This window comes from Phyllobates terribilis, unplaced genomic scaffold (assembly GCF_046119375.1).
Source record: "Phyllobates terribilis strain yellow unplaced genomic scaffold, ASM4611937v1 Scaffold_5__5_contigs__length_657084704, whole genome shotgun sequence".
Lineage (NCBI taxonomy): Eukaryota > Metazoa > Chordata > Amphibia > Anura > Dendrobatidae > Phyllobates > Phyllobates terribilis.
Window position 1 is genome coordinate 39,365,986 of NW_027362765.1, and position 26,685 is coordinate 39,392,670.

Consider the following 26,685-nt stretch of genomic DNA (forward strand, 5'->3'; position numbering starts at 1 on the left):
CCATCTGTTATTCCCATAGATTAGAATGATGTAATGTGACGTTATCAGAATCTCTCACCTCTCCGGTAAGCCGAAAGAGGATCTCTAGGGTGAGGTGTAATATCCTCTCCGCCATCTTGTCCTTGTCTCTATCAATCCTTAATGGGTCAATTAGGAAAATTCTCTTATATAAAAGATCTCCACAGAGAGGATCCGATATTGTAGAGACCTAAATGGCAAGAAGATGAGGCAATGTATAATCATAAAAAAATCCTATGTAATAATATATGTAAAAATACAATTACTGGAGATGAAAGGAAACATATAACAACATTTAAAGAGTGGCTGTTTTATTCTCAGATGAAATATATTCTAGAATGTCACAAATACTGCCCACTCGCTGTACTCATAACTTGAATGTGATTGTACAGAGGGACTCCATCTTATGCACTCACCTATCCACTCAAAGTTAACAATGAGCGAAACGCAGCCCGCAGCTAGTTCACAGATCTACAACACACTTCTTGCAACCACCAGCTGCTGTACTGCTTGGCCAGCGAAATGTCTGTCCTGGATGACACACTGGTACACATGCAAATTGCCTATTCAGAAAGGATGAGGACTTGAACTCTAGTGCTACCTATTGGAAGTCGCAATTCTTAAAGTCCCGTTTAATGAGCCAAACCAGAATCTCAATTTGTTTCACTATGTTTCGGGGTGTTGCCCTTCTTCAGTGCAAAGCACGAGATCTGATATGGTAGGATTAGAGGTTTCGGACTGGGATCTAAGGGTTAATATTTCTCTTTGTGGAGAGCCTCCTGTGGTAAGAAGTCCAGCCCAATGTCAACGTAAACAATAGCACCTACTAGTGGTCAAATTGTAGAAGGACAACAGAAATCCTGACAGTTCTGTAGATCCTGTGTAGATTGTCCAAAAATACACTGCTCAAAAAAATAAAGGGAACACTTAAACAACAGAATATAACTCCAAGTAAATCAAACTTCTGTGAAATCAAACTGTCCACTTAGGAAGCAACACTGATTGACAATCAATTTCACATGCTGTTGTGCAAATGGAATAGACAATAGATGGAAATTATTGGCAATTATCAAGACACACTCAATAAAGGAGTGGTTCTGCAGGTGGGGACCACAGACCACATCTCAGTACCAATGCTTTCTGGCTGATGTTTTGGTCACTTTTGAATGTTGATTGGCAAAGTCGCCACTGGCGCCCTGTGCTCTTCACAGATGAAAGCAGGTTCACACTGACCACATGTGACAGACGTGACATTGTCTGGAGATGCCATGGAGAGCGATGTGCTGCCTGCAACATCCTTCAGCATGACCGGTTTGGCAGTGTCAGTAATGGTGTGGTGCACATTGCATCACTAACAATGCTATGGGGGCAGTTTACATAGCTACTAGGACGTGACAGGTTCCCTTTAAGCATGTCAAGGTGAGGAGACTTTTAAGCCACATTGCTCCTTTGCGTATTTCTCAAAGGAGCATTGTGGCTTAAAAGTCTCCTCACCTTGACATGCTTAACGTGTCACTCTCTGCAAGGATAAACTTTACCCCTTGGATACTGGTCAGACGCCTCTCACTCAGCCAAACCATTTCTTACACTTTGCACTGACGAGGGGCACTACCCCGAAACACAGTGTCTGCAAATTGAGATTTTGGCTATTATCCCAAGTCATGTGATAAGGCTCCTTGAAGAGTCAATATTGTGTTTTAGGATTGCTGCTTCCTAGAGGTGGCACTAGAGTTCTAGCTCTCTTCCTCGCTGAAGAGACAATTTGCATATTTCCCAGAGGAGCATTGTGGCTTAAAAAGTCTCTTCACCTTGACATGCTTAACATGTCACTCTCCGTAAGGAGAAACTTTACCAATTGGATAATTGTGGTTTAGGCACATTGTGAGGCTCAGAAAGTAGGGTACAATTGGATTTAGGAGTGCAGAATACGCTGGATTTCTTTTGGGGGGAGAAACGCCATAGCACTTTCCGAAGCCTTTGTGCTACCAGTAGCATTGAAGCACCCTATATTTCCATTAAATCGCTGAATGCCATGATCCATAAGAAACCCCCGAAGGATCCATTTACTAATAAGGCAAAGAATTAATCTGTACTCCATTTGGCCTCTGTTCAGCGGTTTCCTTCCTTTCAGAGGTGCACAAAATTGTGGCCAACCATGCTATTAGCAGGTCAAGAATAGTTTTTTTTTATTTTTTACCCAGCTCCTCGTGCGGAATAAGTGATTAGACCAGGGAAGGACACAGACTGTAGTGGGCCCCTGTGCAAGAAATTTTTGGGCCCCCCCCCTGCCCTTCATAGGGCAACAATGTTATGTAAACATAACCCCCCCCATGTGCATCTCTCATCCCCCCCGTGCATCTCTCACCCCCCCATGTGCAGCTCTCATCCCCCCCATGTGCAGCTCCCCCCCGTGCATCTCTTCCCCTCCCCCATGCATCTCATCCCCTCCCCCGTGCAACTCATCCCCTCCCCCGTGTATCTCACCCCCCCGTGCATCTCTCATCCCCCCATGTGCAGCTCTCACCCCCCCATGTGCAGCTCTCATGCCCCATGTGCAGCTCTCATCCCCCCCGTGCATCTCATCCCCTCCCCCGTGCATCTCACCCCCCCCCCGTGCATCTCTCATCGCCCCGTGCATCTCTGATTCCCCCCACTCCTAGCTAATTAGTTGCATTTTAAAAAAATAAAACTTGTTATACTTACCCCCATGCGATCCTTGCAGAATCCTGGCGCTCGTCCACGTCCCTGCCACCAGGTTCTCCTGACTTCAGGCCATGTGACGGCGCCGTCACATGACCGGAAGTCAGGGGAATCATGAAGGCGCTGCCGCACACAGAGGAAAGCAGCGCTGAGGTGTCCCGGCGGTTAGCGCTCAGCATGGGGCCGGGGGACCCAGGGCCGGCTCCAAGTTTTTGTGGGCCCCGGGCGAAAGAGTCTCAGTGGGCCCCTTTAACACATACCACGATTCATGATGCACAGATACCGAAGAGAAATATATATATAGTACAATGCAAAGATTTCACTTCTTACATTACATGAGTGATATCTATTGTAAATTCCACAATAGCTCAGAAACCAGCGAATCGCTCCACAAAGTATACTGGTCCCCATAAAATGCTCCATACAGGAGACTGGCCCCCATAAAATGCTCCATACAGGATACTGGTCCCCATATAACGCTCCATACAGGATACTGGCCCCCATATAACGCTCCATACAGGATACTGGCCCCCATATAACGCTCCATACAGAATACTGGCCCCCATATAACGCTCCATATGGAATACTGGCCCCCATATAACACTCCATACAGGATACTGGTCCCCATATAACGCTCCTTACGGAATACTGGCCCCCTTATAACGCTCCATACAGAATACTGGCCCCCAAATAACGCTCCATGCAGGATACTGGCCCCCATATAACGCTCCATGCAGGATACTGGCCCCCATATAACGCTGCATACAGAATACTGGCCCCCATACAACGCTCCATGCAGGCTGTTCCCCACACATAATGCCCCAAGCAGGCTGTTCCCCACACATAATGCCCCACGCAGGCTGTTTCCCTCACATAATGCCCCATGCAGGCTGTTCCACCCCCATATAGGATGTCACCCCCCCTTATAATGCCCCATGCAGGATGACACACACCCCCCTTCCTTATAATGCCCCATGCAGGATGTCACACACACCCCCTCCCTTATAATGCCCCATGCAGGATGTCACCCCCCCCTTAAAATGCCCCATGCAGGATGTCACACCCCCCCTCCCTTATAATGCCCCATGCATGATGTCACACACACCCCCGTCCCTTATAATGCCGATTGCATGATGTCACACACACCCACTCCCTTATAATGCCCCATGCAGGATGTCACACACCCCCGCCTCACCAACCTCCCTTATACTGCCACAGGCCTCCATACAATAAAAAAAAAATCAAATACTCACCTCACGTCTCACCTGCTGCCGCTGCTCCGGATTCCAGCGTCGCCGGCCTCATCCTGCTCTGCGCTGTGACTGTTCAGGAGAGAGCGCGGTGTAGAGACGTCACCGCGCCCTCTGACCTGAGACGTTACAGTGCAGCAGCCTCGGAGGATGCAGGAGCTGCTGTGGAGGCATGGGGAGAGGTAAGTATTGTGCCGGGACCCTGAGCAAGCGGGGGGGAGCGGGCGCTGACACCGCTCTCCTCCGCTCATGGGTCCCATAGGGCGCGGGTTGCCCGACGGTGAGGGCCCCCGCCTGCTCAGGGCCCCGGCATTTGCCCGGGTGCGCCGGGTGCTGACGTCGGCCCTGCGGGGGCCCCATGAGGAGACGCACAAGAGGGGGGGCCCCATACTGGAGTCAGGACAGTCATGCCCTGATGGCGGCCCTGCTGGAGGCTGCAGGGGCCCCCTCTCCCTCGGGGCCCCCGTTCAATGAACGGGCTGCACGGGCTGTAGGTCCGCCCCTGGATTAGACACCTCTATAGTTCGGGTCGATGCGATTACCACAATATCAGATTTATATCGGGTTTTTCTGTTTGGCAACTGTCGCAAACTAAAAAACGCTTTTTATTGCAAAAACAATTTTTTGCATGGCCATATTTTGAGAGCTATAATTTTCTTATACATCTGCCGACAGTCATGTGAGGGTTTATTTTCGGACGAATTGACGTTTTATTGGTATTATTTTTGGGAACATAACTTTTTTTATATTTGTTTATTAACAAATAGACATTTTACATTGAGAATAATGCATATTCAACTGATATATATTATAGATTTTTACATTAATAAAGCAGAATATTCATAAAAATTTATTATTTATGTATTTTCCAATTACACAACCATATACTGTACACAAGGTTTATAAAGTCAATAAACTTATTGTTTCAAATTTGTGTACGTGTAATTAATTATTACCCAGAATGACATGTCCAACAAAACAAGTGTTCTCTAAAACTACAAAAAAATAAAGAACTACTTTGTTGCCAAAAATTATCCTATTACAGAAATTTAGAAAGATAATTAAAAGTTGCTGTGTTTATGGTATTCCGAAAATTAAATATGAGTGACTATACTTTTTGTTTAATTCATCATTATATCTCAAATCATTATCTGTGTGTTGGGACAGTAAGATGGGACGAATTCTAGAGATCCCAGATCTTATTAAATTTCTCCAAACATCCTCTATTCTGGTAAACCGTTCATTCATATGGTATGAGTGAATTGACCAGTTCAATCCAGGATCTAAGAGATGGGTGGGAATTACCCATCCAGTGTAGAGTTAGTAATTTCCTGGCTAAGAAGAGGAAACCCTCTTAGTATGATGTCCCAACCACTCTTCCTCCAAAACTCCAAATAAGCAAATTAACGGGTCATGGGGAATTGGAATAGATATCAGGGAAGATAGTAGTGAAGTAACCTCATTCCAAGAAGAAAAAATAGTTGGGCATTTCCACACCATGTGTATAAAGTCCATGTCTGGTGCATGACATCTCAAACATTTCAAGGTCTAGGATCGCCCCATCCTAAATAACCTCAATGTGGTTAAATATGATTGATGTATAATGTACAATTGGATCATTTTATTATTAGCAGACGGAGAAACTTTGGTTGAACACTCCAAAATCTCTTCCCAGTCCTCATCCTGAATACTAGGAATAAGAAGCTTCCATTTTTCTTTTACCCCCAGGGGAGTAGATTCAACACCTATGTATAACATATGTATATAAAGTGGAAATGAGGCCCTGTGGGCCTTGTGATTTGAGTATCCCTATTAAAGGGAAAGATGATATTAACTTGATGGTGGCCATATTTTGCAAGTGAGATTGAGTTGCTGTTGAAGGTATCAAAAAAATTGAGACCTAGGAATTCCATATTTGTTTTGTAATTGTTCAAAGGACATTAGGACGTTTCGTTCGTATATGTCTTTTAATAAAAATATATTATGTAATATCCAAAACTGAGTGCATGGGTGGTTTAACAGAATAGGAAAGTATGCATTATGCCATAGTGGCATCTCAGCTATAATGTTATCGAAACAAAGCACCTTTTTAGTCTGCCTCCTGATCGATCGCGCCAGTTTAAGAAGTGGTAATAATCTAGGGACATTTGGCTTATCAATTTCTAGAACACCCAAAAGGCAGTCAACTCCAGCAGCGTGGGCCAAGTGAGTTTCTGAATTAGGCACGTAAGTACTAGGCATCCATTTACTCATTGCTTTAAGTTGTCCTCCTAGATAATATAGAAAAAATTCTGGCAGTGCTGCCCCTCCTATTTGTTTAGATCTATGTAGAGTGGATAGTTTAAGCTTAGGTCTAGCACTTCCCCCATATAAAGGAAGAGACCAGTGAGTTAAGTGTTGATAAAAAGGATTTGGGAATTGACACTGTGTTGAAGAAAAAAACTAATCTTTGGAAGTAGAATCATCTTGATTAGGTTTATACGACCAGATACAGATAGTGGTACTTTACTCCATAGGGCAAACTTACGTTTAAAGTATTCTAGTAATGGAAAAATATTTAATTGTAGGTGATATTTACTGTGTTTGGATATATTTAGGGTTTCTATAGATTATGCGCTTTTGAAATCTAGGACCAAACTCGCATCTCTGAAGACAAGCAAATAAGAAGGACCATTCCAGCGAGTCAAAAGCTTTAGCCGCATCTAATGAGGCTATAGCCCATTCATTATCAGATACCATGGAACTGTATTGTACAACCGATTGAACTCTTCTAATATTTATGGACGTATTCTTCCCGGGCATAAAACCAGTTTGGTCTGAATGTATTATTCCAAGATTATTGAGTTTAGCCTAGAGGCTAGAATTTTAGTGAAAATTTTATAATCTACATTCACTAGTGATATGAGACGATAGGACCCACATTCTAATGGATCTTTTCCTTCTTTTTTTAAGTACTATTATATATGCTTCATAGAAGGAGTTTGGGAGACAATCTCCCTCATAGGTTTGTTGGAACACTTCTAGAAGAAGAGGCGCCAGCACATCTCGATATCTAATATACATTTCTATGAGAAAACCATATGGTTCCGGCGCCTTACCCAATGCCATATCTGTAATGGCCCTGTCTATCTCTGCCAGAGTAAAATCCGCATCTAGAAAGGATTGTTGAGACGTACTTAATGTAGGAAATTTTATATCTAATAAATATTTAAGGCATTCTGAAGTATCAGTTTCACTTCCAGATCTATATGTTTTGTAATACTCACAGAAACATTCAAGTATATCATCAGTTGCAGTGGCTAAAGGGCCATTTGGTTTTTAAATTTGAAGTATAGTATTCGATGTATTGTGCTGACGGACCATAAATGCTAGAAATTTACTGGATTGGCTCCCTAGTTCAAAGTATGATTGAAGGGTAAAAAATAATTTATGTTTGGATTTTGTATCTATATATTGTGTGTATAATCTATGGGAGCTTAACCATTCAATTTTATTTTTATTTGTCTGATTAGAAATGTAAGCTTTTTCCGATTCTCTCAAATTTTCTTCCATTTCCTCATTCTCTTTTGATGTTACTCGTTTGATATATGATATTGTAAAGGATAGACAGCCTCTCATGTATGCAATTAGTATATCCCAGAATAGACTGGTGTTTCGGGGTTCAGGGTGGGTCAAAATAAAACAGTCCAGTTGGTCCATCGTTCTGTCATTAGGGCCTATCAATTTCAGCCAGAATGGATTGAGTTTCCAAAGATTAATTACCAGTCTGACCGGACCTAATGTTAATTATTACTGGGCTGTGGTCTGAAATACCTCTATTCCCATGCTTTACCTCTCCCACCCAAACTGGCAAGTTACTAGATCCAAATATATAATCCAGACGAGACAGAGTGCGTCTAGTAGATGAATGGCAGGTATATTCTTTCTGTTAAATAATTAATAATCGATAATCATTTTTCTTAAATCTGAGTTCTATGCCTCAGTCATCGTGTCTACTTGACATGCGCTATTTGTGTGTGTATTTTTGGTTCACTACCATATGTAGAACAGGTGTGCCATACTACTGGCTATAAAAGCCCATGGTACAGAAAGGGGGGGGCTCTTGCTCTTCCCACCCCACAAGAAGAATCTTCATGCTGAGAAACAGATGACATGTAGGCCTGGACACGTGCTGGACAAAGACATGATTTACCAGCCAGGATCCAAGGAAAGATGGGTGAATCTCAACAATTAAGCTAATTATGGACAAATGGACAATTACTTTATAACTAATTATTGTATGTACCTGCTGCAATCTGATTCTTTTTAATGGACAATCCAAGAATAAATAGATACATTTTTTTATAAGAATATCGTGATATTGATACTTTGCGTAGTCCTCAGTAGGAAAAAATAATACAGGAAGAGTATTAATTTACAATGGTGAGCCAGCCAGTCCTGTTTTTTCGTTTTTTAAATTAAGTAAGTGAATTTCGTCCATGAACAAGGGGGGAAGTCCTGACGAGCTGAACAGCTGTTGTTCACGTGTCAGTAAATTCACTAGTTTGTCACGAGAAGCAGAAAGGAACCTATAGACTGAGGTACTAACAAGGAACAGAATCACACAGGAAAAGAATCAGACGAACTGAAGACAGGACGTGCTGATAAAGGGAAGCCAAGGAATCTTAAGGTAAGCAAAATATGGATATAATTTCTTCTTTTGCTAAACAAAGTAATATTAATTTCAAAGTTAATGTAGGAAATGACGTAGACGTTTTGTGGCTCAGTTTATACAAAGAATGTGAATTGCAGAATTTACAGTTAACTTCTAAATTGGTAAATAGAGAGAAACACAAATTGCGGAATATTCTACATCTTGTACAGGTATTTCATGATTTTGTACTTGAGATTTCTAAGCAGAAAAATAGTGTAGAAGTGTCAGATAGTGACAATGATTCTGACTGTAATGTGGAAAATGAACAAGATTTGAGACACGTGTCTGTAACTGAAGGTGACCTTGGGTCTGACCAAGAGACGGACATACAGAAACCTGACATGGGAGGAGACATGACTGACATACGAGAAACTGACATATTAGGTGATGTGGGAGGAGACGTGAGTGACGTAGGAGGAACGGACGTTCAAGAGCCACTAAAAATATCAGAGAATTCAGGAATTACCCAGGCTCAACTACAAATTAAAATGAGGAAAAATTTGCTAAAATTATACAAAATCATGCCAAAATATGATGTTAAAATCCATGCCTGTAGAAATTCAGAGACATTTGAGAGCTTCTCTGATAAGTTTGATTTATCCAATGAGGAGAGGAATCAATTATTTAAAATATGGATTCCTGTGACATTGTCCAGACGTTTACATTTAATGCCCTGTGAAAATGACTCTCCTAATGGATGGGAAAATGATTCGGACAGATTAAGATATTTGATTTATTGTGTCACAAAGGATTTTCCCAACATAGAAGATCTGCAGAAACTAAGGATTGGTAGGAAGGAATGTACATATACATTCATGTCCATATTTGAACGGTTGTACAAAGCTCTGATCAAAAATGGAAAAGTACAACATATGATAACAACTTTTGTACAAAAATTCAAATTCCTAAATATAGTGTCCCAAGTTTTGGCATCACAAAAAAATTCATTATTTGAATGCACTCAGTTGCTGGATTTTGTAAGAAAACATGAGAATCGTGAAAAGAAAATAAATCAAGTTAAATTTATAAAACCAGGAAAGGTAAAATCTTACCAAAAGCCAATATCAAACTCTCCTAGACTGAGTCATCCCCATAGTGAACTCTATCAAATACGCAGGAGATTTCATATCTGTTATAAGCCATATCAGATGATTCAAAACTCCATATCTCCACAGAAAGAGTTAAAAATGCAAAGCTGTGACTTTTCCCTAGAAAAGAAAATGGCCGAAATAGACGGACAGAGACAGGTGAGACGACCAGGTGAGAGTGACGTCAGGGAATGTGGACAGAAGGACAGACAGTTCTCTGAGGTTTTGAAGGATAGAAAAATGTCTTTCCTAAATAGGGCGTTCCTGGAGATATTTGAGAGAGACAGAAGATTTGGTTTAGGGAGTGGCTAAGGAAAAACTGTAATTATAATGTATCAAAATGTTATACAATGTCTCAATATTTATTTATAATCTTATACAGTAAAATTGTAGTTACATAGTTTCTAATAGTTCATATATATATATATATATATATATATACAGTACAGACCAAAAGTTTGGACACACCTTCTCATTTATAGATTTTTCTGTATTTTCATGACTTTGAAAATTGTACATTCACACTGAAGGCATCAAAACTATGAATTAACACATGTGGAATTATATACTTACCAAAAAAGTGTGAAACAACTGAGAATATGTCTTATATTCTAGGTTCTTCACAGTAGCCACCTTTTGCTTTGATGACTGCTTTGCACACTCTTGGCATTCTCTTGATGAGCTTCAAGAGGTAGTCACCGGAAATGGTCTTCCAACAATCTTGAAGGAGTTCCCAGAGATGCTTAGCACTTGTTGGCCTTTTGCCTTCACTCTGCGGTCCAGCTCACCCCAAACCATCTCGATTGGGTTCAGGTCTGGTAACTGTGGAGGCCAGGTCATCTGGCGTAGCCCCCCATCACTCTCCTTCTTGGTCAAATAGCCCTTACACAGCCTGGAGGTGTTTGGGGTCATTGTCCTGTTGAAAAATAAATGATGGTCCAACTAAACGCAAACCGGATGGAATAGCATGCCGCTGCAAGATGCTGTGGTAGCCATGCTGGTTCAGTATGCCTTCAATTTTGAATGAATCCCCAACAGTGTCACCAGCAAAGCCCCCCGACACCATCACACCTCCTCCTCCATGCTTCACGGTGGGAACCAGGCATGTAGAGTGCATCCGTTCACCTTTTCTGTTTCGCACAAAGACACGGTGGTTGGAACCAAAGATCTCAAATTTGGACTCATCAGACCAAAGCACAGATTTTCACCGGTCTAATGTCCATTCCTTGTGTTCTTTAGCCCAAACAAGTCTCTTCTGCTTGTTGCCTGTCCTTAGCAGTGGTTTCCTAGCAGCTATTTTGCCATGAGGGCCTGCTGCACAAAGTCTCCTCTTAACAGTTGTTGAAGAGATGTGTCTGCTGCTAGAACTCTGTGTGGCATTGACCTGGTCTCTAATCTGAGCTGCTGTTAACCTGCGATTTCTGAGGCTGGTGACTCGGATAAACTTATCCTCAGAAGCAGGGGTTTCCTTTCCTGGGGCAGTCCTCATGTGAGCTAGTTTCTTTGTAGCGCTTGATGGTTTTTGCAACTGCACTTGGGGACACATTCAAAGTTTGCCCAATTTTTCGGACAGACTGACCTTCATTTCTTAAAGTAATGATGGCCACTCGTTTTTCTTTACTTAAAATTTGTATTATGGCAAGAAAAAAGCAGCTAACAGTCTATTCAGTAGGACTATCAGCTGTGTACCCATCAGACTTCTGCACAACACAACTGATGGTCCCAACCCCATTTATAAGGCAAGAAATCACACTTATTAAACCTGACAGGGCACACCTGTGAAGTGAAAACCATTTCCGGTGACTACCTCTTGAAGCTCATCAAGAGAATGCCAAGAGTATGCAAAGCAGTCATCAAAGCAAAAGGTGGCTACTGTGAAGAACCTAGAATATAAGACATATTTTCAGTTGTTTCACACTTTTTTGTTAAGTATATAATTCCACATGTGGTAATTCATAGTTTTGATGCTTTCAGTGTGAATGGACAATTTTCATAGTCATGAAAATACAGAAAAATCTTCAAATGAGAAGGTGCGTCCAAACTTTTGGTCTGTACTGTATATACTTGTTTAAGTAGAGATTGTGTATAATTGTATTTATATATATATTTATAAAATATATATATATTAATAAATTAGAACTTTATATATAACTTTAAGTAGCAATATTTTGAATTACATTAGAACCAACCAATATATGTATAAGATATTTAAATAATTCTGTTTCTGTATGAATTTGATATTTAATTTTATTTTCTTATATTTCCTTAGAGTTTTCATTCCAAAGCAGGATTTGATCAAAGAACTCTAAAATGGATTTATTTCTTTATTCACACAGGAATTGGAAAAATTGCATGATTTTATGTGTATAACATTTTAAAATAATAACAATATATCTAGTTGGACTATAATATATATGTAATACTTATTAATTCTTTTGTGTTTGCTAATATTTTCTGTGCATGAAGTGTTCGTGCAAATTAAAGTAGCTTTACAGCATGACATGTGACAGCTGCAGCCTTTGAACTTTGAGCTAATAGTATAGGATCCCATTCATTCTATTTTCAGCTGATGTAACTTAAGACCAGGCAGCCAGTGGAAAAAGAATCTAAGTCAAGAGTGTGTCTGAAATTCCAGTGACTTACTCTCATATTATATAATATGTACTTGGGGAATATTCAAAGAAATATAAAGATATTCAATTTAACTGATAGTTTACAATGCGTATTAATAAATTGGGATACAACAATTTTGGGTTAAATATATATATATCTATAACTTCGTATGTGGAACGTATGGATTGAACAGATCTGTGAATGTCAGAGTGAACATGACAGATGAGTAAATCAGCAGCTGCCAAGTGTGATTGATGTGACAGAGGCCTCGTATGTTTGTATGCTTGGAAAAAAAATGTTTCTTTATGTGAAGGTACAAAAATATATTTAATTCTGAGAAAAATTATAATATATAATTAGGTATTATCTACATTATATATAGATTTCTATATTTCTTTAATAATTATTATTTCTTGATTTAACTAATAGTGGATAAGGGCAACCACACATCAAAATGGTTTACAAAGCAAATTTACATTTAGAATAATTTTCCACATGATAATATTCTTGAATAACTATGATATTATTTTAATGGTTACCTAAATAGGTACACACCTCTCTTTAGACAAATCTATGCTACTCATCGATATGAAATTTATGCAAAATATTTATAGAAGAATAACTATTTTTAATTTGGTTCTGATATATAAATTATTTTATAAAATAATATTTTTTGGTATTAAAGGGGAAAATGTGTTTTTGATCCTGATTACATAATCACTTGTGACCAATACTTATTTTCCACACATTTTAATAAAGAAGAAACAATAATCAGGTACAATGATATAATTAAGAAGGGTATTACATGCAAAGTTGCATAGTTTAATAATTTTTTGGTGATACAAGGTTATGACAAATATGAAATCATCCAGATAATGGAGATATAAGGGTATTTTTATGGAGAATATAATTACTCTGCATTTGTCATTAAAATTTAAAGGCCTTATTTTTGTTTTTATTCTTATTTTTACTCTTAATTTTATTTTTCATTTTTAAAATTCTATTCTTACTTATTTTCTTATTTTTCCATTTTTCATTTTTAATTCTCAATTTTTGATTTTAATTCAGTTCAATATTTCAATTGAGAAAACACATTAATATTTAATGGGGTAATGTCAAGTACAAGAATATTGCTTCATTAAATATAATGATGAAAAATGTTTACATTTTCTGAGCAAACAACAATTCATTCATTCATTCATTCATTCATTCCTTCATACATTCATATATTTATTCATTTTAGTTCAGGAGTATATTATTGGTTTAATAAAGATATAAACACTTGTTGTTTCAAAACACACTGACACCTATGGGTTGAAAAAGGTAATTACACCTATGACATAAAAATATTTTATCACATGGAGAACTTGATTGAATTACTATCTATTATTCCAAACATAATTTATTTTAATATTTTGATAATAATTAGATGGATATTATTGATTGCTATGGTAAGCTGTGATATTATAGGTTAGGAAAAATTGCCAGATTTGGTATCAGATTAGGGAATGAAGACTTCAATCAAGACATCGCAATTATGAATTCTATCTTAATAAAGACTTTTCATATTTATAAATCAAAGAGATTCTCAAAAATTACAAGAAGAAGCAACCGATATCCGGAAGTCTCAGAAGGTAACAGGTGTGAATGCTGAGTGATAATAGATTGTGTCCATTACATACAATACAATTCACACCACTGATCACCAGGACGGCAGAGGACGATGATCCTATATGAACTGGGTTGTGTTCAAGTTTCATCACGTTCCAGTGGTTTCTTATCACCTGCAACACTTCAATGAAAGCTGGTGAACAGGTAATACCTGGCATATGTGTCCTGTACATAAAGGACTGAGTACTGGTTATGGTGCTATATAAAGCAGGGAAGTGTCTAGTTAACCCTTGCTTTACTGACCAAAGACATCACATCTGTTCCAAAAGTGACATGAGACCAGTGCGGGCGACACGGAGGATTCCAAAGACGATCCAACGTCAGTCCAGGTGACATCGCACAGATATTAAAGCTACAATTCATCCATGGACTTTGTTTTTTTTTATCAATTGACACACATGATCTTTCTAATAAAGAGTACAGTTTATGGACTGAACAATAATGAATACAATTATGGACTGTACAATATCTACACGCTATCATTTATTTCAAAGGAGTTTTCATCTAAAGACTGTGTTATAAAAGAACCAAGAAGAAGACGAGACGAAGACCCGATGACATCAGATGATGACGATTGGACCCGCGATTACTTCGATTTAAATATAGGGAAGTATAATTATACATATTAAATGAATATTAGTCACGGCTTACCATAACATGAATTCACATCATTATATAACAATAATCCGATGTTCATATTATTATTATTATTATTATGGAAATGTAATGATATTGCCAAGGAAGAAGGAAAGAAAAAATGATTGTTATCCTAATGATAAACCTGTCTTCTTTTGAGGATTTTTTCAGTCCTTTTTATCCTCAAAAAAGGGGGGAATGTTAAATAATTAATAATCGATAATCATTTTTCTTAAATCTGAGTTCTATGCCTCAGCCATCGTGTCTACTTGACATGCGCTATTTGTGTGTGTATTTTTGGTTCACTACCATATGTAGAACAGGTGTGCCATACGACTGGCTATAAAAGCCCATGGTACAGAAAGGGGGGGGCTCTTGCTTTTCCCACCCCACAAGAAGAATCTTCATGCTGAGAAGCAGATGACATGTAGGCCTGGACACGTGCTGGACAAAGACATGATTTACCAGCCAGGATCCAAGGAAAGATGGGTGAATCTCAACAATTAAGCGAATTATGGACAAATGGACAATTACTTTATAACTAATTATTGTATGTACCTGCTGCAATCTGATTCTTTTTAATGGACAATCCAAGAATAAATAGATACATTTTTTTATAAGAATATCGTGATATTGATACTTTGCGTAGTCCTCAGTAGGAAAAAATAATACAGGAAGAGTATTATTTTACAATGGTGAGCCAGCCAGTCCTGTTTTTTCGTTTTTTAAATTAAGTAAGTGAATTTCTTCCGTGAACAAGGGGGGAAGTCCTGACGAGCTGAACAGCTGTTGTTCACGTGTCGGTAAATTCACTAGTTTGTCACGAGAAGCAGAAAGGAACCTATAGACTGAGGTACTAACAAGGAACAGAATCAGCGGAGAAATAAAAAAGTTATAGCTCTCAGAATACAGCGATGCAAAAACAATTCTTTTTACTATAAAAAAATTGTTTTTATTGTGTAAAAACACCAAAACCTAAAAAAAAATACAGCTGTGCTCTAAAGTTTACATACCCCGGCAGAATTTTTGCTTTCTTGGCCTTGTTTCAGAGAATATGAATGATAACAAAAAAACTTTTTCTCCACTCATGGTTATTGATTGGGTGAAGCCATCTATTGTCAAACTATTGTGTTTTCTCTTTTTAAATCTTAATGACAACCAAAAATATCCAAATGACCTTGATCAAAAGTTCACATACCCTGGTGATTTTGGCCTGATCACAAGCTCAGAATTTGACACAGATGGGTTTGAATGGCTACTAAAGGTAACATTCTCTCTTGTGACCTGTTTGCTTGTAATAAATGTGTGTGCATAAAAGCTGAGTGAGTTTCTGGGATCCAGACAGACTCTTGCATCTTTCATCCAGCCACTGACGTTTCTGAATTGTGAGTCATGGGGAAAGCAAAAGAATTGTCAATGGATCTACGGGAAACGGTAGTTGAACTATATAACACAGGAAAGGGATACAAAAAGATATCCAAGGTATTGATAATGCCAGTCAGCAGTGTTCAAACTGTGATTAACAAATGGAAATTCAGAGGCTCTGTAAAAACCAAAGGTCAGGTAGACCAACAAAAATTTCGGCCACAACTGCCAGGAAAATTGTTCGGGATGCAAAGAAAAACCCACAAATAACATCAGCTGAAATTCAGGACTCTCTGAAAACTAGCGGTGTGGCTGTTTCAAGATGCACAATAAGGAGGAATTTGAGGAAAAATGGGCACAAAGTATCTCACCTACAATACGCCAAACAGCACAGAGACAAGCCTCAAAACTTCTGGAACAAAGTAATTTGGAGTGATGAGACCAAAATTTAACTTTTTGGCCACAGCCATAAACGTTACATTTGGAGAGAGGTCAACAAGGCCTATGATGAAAGGAACACCATTCCTGCTGTAAAGCACGGAGGTGGATCGCTGATGTTTTGGGGATGTGTGAGCTACAAAGGCACAGGAAACTTGGTAACAGTTGAAAGAAAGATGAATGCAGCACATTATCAGCAAATACTGGAGGCAAATTTGCACTCATCAGCCCAGAAAATGCGCATGGGACGTACTTGGACATTCCAACATGACAACGATCCAAAACACAAGGCCAAGTCGACCTGTCATTGGCTACAGCAGAACAAAGTGAAGGTTCTGGAGTGGCCATCTCAGTCTCCTTACCTCAATATTATTGAGCCACTCTGGGGAGATCTCAAGCGCGCAGTTTATGCTAGACAGCCCAGGAATTTACAAGAACTGGAGGCTTTTTGCCAAGAAGAATGGGCAGCTTTACCATATGAGAAAATAAAGAACCTCATCCACAAGTACCACAAAAGACTTCAAGCAGTCATTGATGTTAAAGGGGGCAATACATATTACTGGGGCATGTGAACTTTGATCAGGGTCATTTGGATGTTTTTGGTTGTCATTAAGATTTAAAAAGAGAAAACACAGTAGTTTGACAATAAATGGCTTCACCTAACCAATAACCATGAGTGGAGTAAAAGTGTTTTTGTTATCATTCATATTCTCTGAAACAAGGCCAAGAAAGCAAAAATTCTGCAGGGGTATGTAAACTTTTGAGAGCAACTGTCTATAAATGTGGTATTGTTGTAATAGTAATGACCCGAAGAATAAAGCTGCTTTATCACTTTTAGAACACGGTGAAGTGCATAAAACCCCTGCCTCCCCAACCCAAAATTCCTGAATTGCTGGATTTTGTTCATTCTACCTCCCAAAAATCAGAATAGAAATCATTCAAAAAATGTTATGTTGAGGGGCGTGGCGATGTAGAGGAGCCGAGAAGACGCACATGGACTGAGCTCCCGGTATCCTGACCTCTTTCCGTCAAATATACCAGACGCAGGAACTTACTCCCACCCGTTTTACACCTCATTGAACCGTGGGAGACACCCGGCTTCAGAGGGAGTGCACCAACGTTCACCATCCAACCTGACGGAACTGGAGAGGATCTGCAAGGAAGAATGGCAGAGGATCCCCAAATCCTGGTGTGAAAAACTTGTTGCATCATTCCCAAGAAGACTCATGGCTGTACTAGCTCAAAAGGGTGCTTCTACTCAATACTGAGCAAACGGTCTGAATACTTATGACCATGTGATATTTCAGTTTTTCTTTTTTAATAAATTTGCAAAAATTTCTACATTTCTGTTTTTTTTCAGTCAAGATGGGGTGCAGAGTGTACTTTAATGAGAAAAAAAATGAACTTTTTAGAATTTACCAAATGGCTGCAATGAAACAAAAGACAAATGTAAAGGAGTCTGAATACTTTCCGTACCCACTGTATATATAACCTCCTTCCAGCTAATATGACAATTCTCAAAAAGGCGATGATCTTTGCTCTGAACTCTCCAGATGCACATGTTGTGTGTATGGGGGATTTCAATTTAGTAATGGATAACGATCTGGCTAGATTTAGAGTGGAGGATGGAGTCTCTGGCGTGGTCCCCTCTCCTTCTCAGTTATCAATGTTTATGGAGGGCAGTGGCTGGTTGGATCTATGGAGGCTACGTCATCCTGATGTGAAAGTATAAAATAATACTCTTCCTGTATTATTTTTTCCTACTGAGGACTTCGCAAAGTATCAATATCACGATATTCTTATAAAAAAATGTATCTATTTATTCTTGGATTGTCCATTAAAAAGAATCAGATTGCAGCAGGTACATACAATAATTAGTTATAAAGTAATTGTCCATTTGTCCATAATTAGCTTAATTGTTGAGATTCACCCATCTTTCCTTGGATCCTGGCTGGTAAATCATGTCTTTGTCCAGCACGTGTCCAGGCCTACATGTCATCTGCTTCTCAGCATGAAGATTCTTCTTGTGGGGTGGGAAGAGCAAGAGCCCCCCCCTTTCTGTACCATGGGCTTTTATAGCCAGTCGTATGGCACACCTGTTCTACATATGGTAGTGAACCAAAAATACACACACAAATAGCGCATGTCAAGTAGACACGATGGCTGAGGCATAGAACTCAGATTTAAGAAAAATGATTATCGATTATTAATTATTTAACATTCCCCCTTTTTTGAGGATAAAAAGGACTGAAAAAATCCTCAAAAGAAGACAGGTTTATCATTAGGATAACAATCATTTTTTCTTTCCTTCTTCCTTGGCAATATCATTAAATTTCCATAATAATAATAAGAATATCGGATTATTGTTATATAATGATGTGAATTCATGTTATGGTAAGCCGTGACTAATATTCATTTAACATGTATAATTATACTTCCCTATATTTAAATCGAAGTAATCGCGGGTCCAATCGTCATCATCTGATGTCATCGGGTCTTCGTCTCGTCTTCTTCTTGGTTCTTTTATAACACAGTCTTTAGATGAAAACTCCTTTGAAATAAATGATAGCGTGCAGATATTGTACAGTCCATAATTGTATTCATTATTGTTCAGTCCATAAACTGTACTCTTTATTAGAAAGATCATGTGTCAATTGATAAGAAAACAAAGTCCATGGATGAATTGTAGCTTTAATATCTGTGCGATGTCACCTGGACTGACGTTGGATCGTCTTTGGAATCCTCCGTGTCGCCCGCACTGGTCTCATGTCACTTTTGGAACAGATGTGATGTCTTTGGTCAGTAAAGCAAGGGTTAACTTGACACTTCCCTGCTTTATATAGCACCATAACCAGTACTCAGTCCTTTATGTACAGGACACATATGTCAGGTATTACCTGTTCACCAGCTTTCATTGAAGTATTGCAGGTGATAAGAAACCACTGGAACGTGATGAAACTTGAACACAACCCAGTTCATATAGGATCATCGTCCTCTGCAGTCCTGGTGATCAGTGGTGTGAATTGTATTATATGTAATGGACACAATCTATTATCACTCAGCATTCACACCTGTTACCTTCTGAGATTTCCAGATATCAGTTGCTTCTTCTTGTAATTTTTGAGAATCTCTTTGATTTATAAATATGAAAAGTCTTTATTAAGATAGAATCCATAATTGCGATGTCTTGATTGAAGTCTTCATTCCCTAATCTGATACCAAATCTGGCAATTTTTCCTAACCTATAATATCACAGCTTAGCATAGCAATCAATAATATCCATCTAATTATTATCAAAATATTAAAATAAATTATGTTTGGAATAATAGATAGTAATTCAATCAAGTTCTCCATGTGATAAAATATTTTTATGTCATAGGTGTAATTACCTTTTTCAACCCATAGGTGTCAGTGTGTTTTGAAACAACAAGTGTTTATATCTTTATTAAACCAATAATACCAAAGAATGTATACTCCTGAACTAAAATGAATAAATATATGAATGTATGAAGGAATGAATGAATGAATGAATGAATGAATTGTTGTTTGCTCAGAAAATGTAAACATTTTTCATCATTATATTTAATGAAGCAATATTCTTGTACTTGACATTACCCCATTAAATATTAATGTGTTTTCTCAATTGAAATATTGAACTGAATTAAAATCAAAAATTGAGAATTAAAAATGAAAAATGGAAAAATAAGAAAATAAGTAAGAATAGAATTTTAAAAATGAAAAATAAAATTAAGAGTAAAAATAAGAATAAAAACAAAAATAAGGCCTTTAAATTTTAATGACAAATGCAGAGTTTGCAGAGCTTGTTTTTTGTGGAACCATTTTTTGTCAATTTGACTTTTTGATTGCGTTTTTATGGTGTTCATAGAAGGGATAAACTAGTGTAATAGTTTTATAGGGCAATTCGTTCCGGATGCGGCAATACCAAATATGTGAACTTTTTTTGTTTATATACATCTGTGTATTAATTGGTATACAAATTTTTTCATTTTTTTTGTTCTTATCTTGTTATTTTTTTAAAGGTTTTTTTTTTTTGCTTAGTTCCTCTTCTGGACTTTAACTTTTTTTACTCTGATTGGTGATATAATGCACCAGCATTGCAATGCATTATACGTGTCAGTGCTGCACTGGCAAAAGCCTCTTAGACCATGCTCTGAGTATGTTCCAACAGGCTTGCTGACCCAGAGGGTGTCATGACAACGGTTGGGCCCTCGTGGAGACGTCACAGGGGCGCCGATCGGAGGGGAGAGGAAGCCCCCTCTCCCAGACTTCTAAATGCTGCGATCGATATCGATTGCAGCATTTATGACGTTAAAATGACCGGGGTGCTCCTGCCAGTGACAACCGGGTCTCGGCTTTAATCTAAACTGAGCTCCCGGTGGCTAACATGTGGGCAAAGCTGCTGTGCCCGCATGATCGCCATGACGTCGTTATACGTCAAAATTCAGGAACCCCTATCCGACCAGGACGTATGAGTACAGCAAAGGTCATGAAGGAGTTAAAAAAAAGCTTTTAAACTGAAAAAAAACAGTTTTAACAAAGACCGAAAGAGCACATTCTCCATTCTTGATGAAGATAGAGAAAATGGCAACTTCCAAGGATCTGAGGTCACCGAAAAACAGAATCCATTATTTCATCTGAGGCAAAGAGATCGAAATAGATCCTTCTCCATCTTATCTGAGGGACAGGTCCAATATTTCTCCAGGATCCTAACAATAGTACCCTAGATTGGTGTTATTAAAAATAAAAAGCAAAGGGGGCGTGTCCTGCTGTTGAGGGAGAGAGATGCAGTCTCAGGAGCTCCTTGATCTAAGCTCAAAATTCCTGATTTATAGGGGTTTTCTTCCTCCATCCAGCGTCCAAACAACGTGAGAAGAGTCCGAGGATCAGACAGCCACATACAGAGACACTTTTGGAGCCATAACACTGCCCTGAGGATTCGGGCCTGCCTAAGGGACTGGAGCCGCGGCCTCTCCTGTGGATCCGTGATGCAACCCACTGAAGCACCGAAGAAGAGACCCGTTGCGAGCTGTAGGGGCCCCAGGACTGGACTGTCGCTGCTCTCGTTGGCTCCGGTGACTGTGGAGGGATGTTTGGAGGGAAGTGCTGCCGCCTTGTGCCCCTGCCGACTGGTGCCACCGGCTGATTCGTAGAAACCCCGGAGCGGAGGTAGGTGAGCATCGGGTCCCCTGATCCCCGCAGCGCAGCTACGAATACAGAGCACTCACCCGTCTGGGGCCAGAGCCTGTCGGCTGACGTGCTACGGTTGTCACGCTCGCAGTCTTTGCTGGAGGGGCGCCGCTGATGTGCTGGATGCAGTGGAGCCCACGGCCTCGGAGTCCCTGCTGAGCTCATCCGGCTGCCCTGTCTCGGACGCTTGGGGTTTTCCCGCCATACGAACCGCCGCCATCTTGAAGGTTCTGAACCACAAGTGTGAGGACGATTCCCTGTGACAGGGGCATTGAATAATTAACTGGACTGGCTCCTCTGAGCAAACTACAACCACCAACCTCCACTGAAAGACTATACCTCTCTCTCCCCAGCCCCTGTTGAAAATCCAAAGAACATCAAGAACCTTCATAGGAACACATATAAGCTATAAAGGGATAACATGGGAAGATTCCCTTCCCCCACATGCGATAATCAGTATGCAACTAGCCCTATCTATAAATCTATAAAATTATTCCAGAGACATCAATCTCCCAAATTTCAGATTGAACACCTCAATATCTTTGCTTCATCAAATAAACCTTACAGTGGACAGTGTTAAATTACTGAAGCACTTCATATTAACTAACAAAGGATATCTGGCGACATCTGGTGTTCGTAATTGGAATAACAGCTAACTGCTACTCCATGCTCCTGTTTCCCCTGGCTGCTATTTAAATTTTCCCCTCAAAAATAGTTCCTTGTGGGGGGAGTGTCCGGGGGCTGAGACAGCAGGATGCACGCTTCACAGATCTCTGCCTACAAGCTAATAACCCGCTGAACCCTGGAGCTTCTAACCCCCATCAGCAGCCTATAATACAATTTTAAGACCCAATAAAGAAGAGTATCTTAACCAGGGATACACCCCACAAAATAAAAGATGAATATTTGATCTAAAAACTCCCTATTCTGGCAATGAAATAGGCTCAACATTAAGCCTGTATTAGATCTGATGGGGAAAAAGTCTGTAAGTAGAAATAAATCAGGCCCTTCTCGAAGGACAACATCTGCAAGAAGTTTGTATGTTCTCCCCGTGTTTGCTTGGGTTTCCTCTGGGTTCTCTGGTTTCCTCGCACACTCAAAAGACCTACTGATAGGGAATGTAGATTGTGAGCCCCAATGGGGACAGTGCCGATAATGTCTGCAAATTGTCTGAATTGTAAAGCGCTGCGGAATATGTTGGCGCTATATAAATAATAAAGATTATTATTATTATCTTCATCAACTGGTCCTAAAACTATAGACAATTTTTTTTATCAATATCAATTCTGAGACGCATAAAAAAGAAAATAAACTCGGCACAAGACCAATATCCTTGAGAGCCATGTCATCCACCCGTGCAATTAACGCCCCTCCAACTGCCTTAAAGGGAATCTGTCACCCCATGGGACTTTTCACACCGCTAATATGGGCATACAGGTGATGATAGACAATCTATACTTACCTGTATGGCTCATATTAGTGGTCTGGTTTATGTGTAATCGCATTTTTACTAAATGATTTCTGCTAAGCTTGGCGTCCCCCGGACGTCAAGAAGTGCCCGCCTACTAGCCCTATTATCATACTTACCCCACCTCTCCTGCATGTCACAGGGCCCTGCAATCCCCGCCTAGCTGCTTATTATTCCCCTATATCCCGGCCTCTCTGCTTAATTATCATATCCCCCTCCCCTGCACATCACAGGGCCCTGTGATGTACACTGTTCTCACGGACGGCTGGGTATGCGCACATCCCGGCCCCGTCGCCCAGGGGGAACACCAAACCTATGGGAAACAGAGTGGATAAAAACACTTTTCTCTGCAATCAGACCTCTACTATGGGCCATACAGGTAAGTATAGATTTACTTTTCTATAACCTGTATGCCCATAGTAGAGGTCTGATATTTCCCAGGGGGTGACAGATTCCCTTTAATGATCTACGAATACGTAACTGGTTTCAATTGTCTCCACTGAAACATACTATATGTTTGTATATCAGTAACTGGTTTTTCTATGTATTTCATATCCTGTAAAACCTGAAATCTTTCCTTAATAAAAATTTACAAATTAAATAAAAAGCAAAAATAAAACATTAAATACAACTAAATTGACTTAAAAGATAAAATGTCCTATTACTGCAATAATCCGTCCCCAGAATGTCTCCATTACAATGTACAGCTCCTACCGCAGATAACAGCCCCTCATTATATATATATTACCCTGTGTGTAGGGGGAGCGGAGTGTCAGTACTTATGGAACATTATATTATATGTGGGGGTATTATACACACTATATGGGGGGGCACAGGGAGGAGCAAGAAAGGGGCAGTGACTGTGTGAGCAATACGGGTCTCCATGTTGTCTCTCATAGTTGGATGGTATGTATCTATCAGAGGAAAATGAACAAGAATGTTATGAGTCTTAGAAAGAGACAACAGGAAAGCAACAAAATAGTCTCAGTGCTAAAGGGGTTAATGCCCCCCGCGCCCAGTAATGGATTCCCACTGCATTTTGGGGTAAGTGAAGAGTCTTCGCGAGCTCAAAGAACACTGGATTTTGGCTGTTGGAGCAGAAAAGAGGACATCGGTAAACCGCGCGCCTACCGGCGCGCGCATTTTGAAGCTTTTTTTTTAAGCTTTTTTCACTGTTTTCAGAACATTAACAATAAGAACATGGAAGAGTCCAGGAGCCATTTGGTGAGCTGCATATCCTGCTACATGTTCACAGACTTGCCAGTGGAAAAGCCAAACTTCACATGCCAGAAATGCAAGCTTGTGTCCCTGTTGGAGGAAAAGTTGCGAAATCTAGAAGAGAGGTTAACTACCTAGAAAATCATTAAGGAAGGTGAAGAGTTCTTAGACAGAGCAGAATTATCTCTTCATGATTCAGAAAGAGAAGAAATTCAAACTGCACCTGACGAAACAGAGGAATGGAAGCATGTGACCCACAGAAGCAGGAGGATCGAGAGGCAGTCAGCACCCATACTGCTCAGGAACCAGTACCAGGCTCTCACGCAGGAGAACCATGAAGAAATACAGCAAAATAAGACTTTGCCAGCAATGAATAACCTTGTAAGCCCTCAGAATCCTCCTGGATGGAGAAAGAAGAATGTTGTGAAGAAAAAACGGAGAGTGGTGGTCATGGGGGATTCCCTGTTAAGAGGAACAGAGGCCGCTATCTGCAGACCAGACATAACCTCAAGAGAAATGTGCTGTCTTCCAGGAGCAAAAATTAAAGATGTGTCTGACAGGATATCAAGACTCTTCAGACCTACAGATCACTACCCATTCCTGCTAATACATGTGGGGACAAATGACACCGCAAGAAAGGACCTGGAAACCATCTGCAGTGACTTTGAAGACTTAGGCAAGAAAGTGAAAGAATTGGGAGCGCAGGTGGTCTTCTCATCCATCCTCCCAGTGGATGGCCATGGAACAATGAGGTGGAATAAGATTCTACAGGTGAACAACTGGCTACGTCGATGGTGCCGTCAACAAGGATTTGGATTTCTGGATCACGGAATGAATTACCTATACGATGGACTACTTGCTAGAGATGGGGTGCACCTTACGAAGACTGGAAAACATGTATTTGGAAGTCGCCTTGCTACACTCATCAGAAGAGCTTTAAACTAGAACAATGTGGGAAGGGAAGCAAAAGGCCAGAAAAAGCCATACAGCTGACAAATACTATTGAGATCTCTGCTACTGGAAGTGGAAAGGAAGAACAAAGACAAAACAATTTAAATAATAAAAATATGGGAGGAAGAGAAACCAATCACAAACTAAAATGTTTTTATACAAATGCACAAAGCATGGGCAACAAACAAGGAGAATTGGAACTACTAATGCAGGAAAAGGAATATGATGTCATTGGAATCACTGAAACTTGGTGGGACGATACACATGATTGGAATAAAAGGCTAAAAGGATACAACTTATTTGCAAGAAACAGACTTGATAAACGAGGAGGAGGTGTTGCATTGTATGTTAGAAAAGCGTATATCTGCACAGAGATTGAAGCTTCAGAGACTGGGAGTTCTGTGGAAACTGTTTGGGTAAGAATACAAGGAGAGAACAACGGAAAGGACACCATTGTAGGCATTTACTACAGGCCACCTGGGCAAGCTGAAGATATGGATGAACTCTTTATGTATCAAATGACCAAGTTCTCCAAAAAATATGACGTAGTGGTCATGGGAGATTTCAACTATCCAGACATTTGTTGGGAATCTCTCTCAAGTAAAACTAACAGGTCAAGCAAATTCTTATCCTCTCTTGCTGACAACTTTATCTTCCAAAAGGTAGGGGAGAAAACAAGGGGATCTGCTACTTTGGATCTAATCCTTATAAACAGGGAGGAAATGGTTGAGGAGGTAAAGGTGGCTGGGACCCTAGGAGGCAGCGATCATGCTATTATAGAATTTTGGATAACTAGAGGAGGAAGACATGTGAAGACTCAAACTTCAAGGTTAGATTTTAGAAAGGCAGATTTTAAGAGACTCAGAAAGAGAATAGGAGGGATCCAATGGCTGGATGTCCTTAAGGACAAAAATGTCCAGGAAGGATGGGAAATTTTTAAAAATGAGATTCTCAAAGCACAATCGTTAACAATCCCGAAAAGTAGGAAGAATGGGAAGCATTTAAGGAAACCAGGATGGATGAACACAGAACTTAAACACATGCTAAAAAGAAAGAAAGAAATGTTTATTAAATGGAAAGAGGGAGGCATATCTAAAGAAGATTATAATGCAGTCTGCAGATCCTGCAGGGCACGTATCAGGTTAGCTAAAGCTGACCATGAATTAAGGCTTGCAAGAGATGTCAAAAGCAATAAAAAAGGATTTTGGGGGTATGTCAAAAGTAAAAGAAAAGTCAAAGATGCTATAGGATTTTTACAGGATGAAAATGGAGAAATGGTAAGAGAGGATGTTGAGAAGGCCGAACTTTTTAATTCCTATTTTGCATCTGTTTTCTCTCAGAAAGAAAATGTAACATCAACTGATCTTC

General features: G+C 39.7%; 1 protein-coding gene across 4 annotated transcripts in view; it reads right to left on the reverse strand.

Annotated features, from left to right (window-relative positions):
• The window catches only part of LOC141270614 (uncharacterized), a 239,212-nt gene that overhangs the window by 70,357 nt on the left and 142,170 nt on the right, over positions 1-26,685 (reverse strand). The window contains exon 2 of one of the 4 annotated variants that reach the window (XM_073680684.1): positions 59-208. The exons of the other annotated variants lie outside the window; for them this stretch is intronic. Coding sequence (XP_073536785.1) covers positions 59-115 — 57 coding nt within the window. The 5' untranslated portion in view covers positions 116-208. The remainder of the gene's footprint in view (positions 1-58; positions 209-26,685) is intronic. 4 annotated transcript variants of the gene reach the window in all.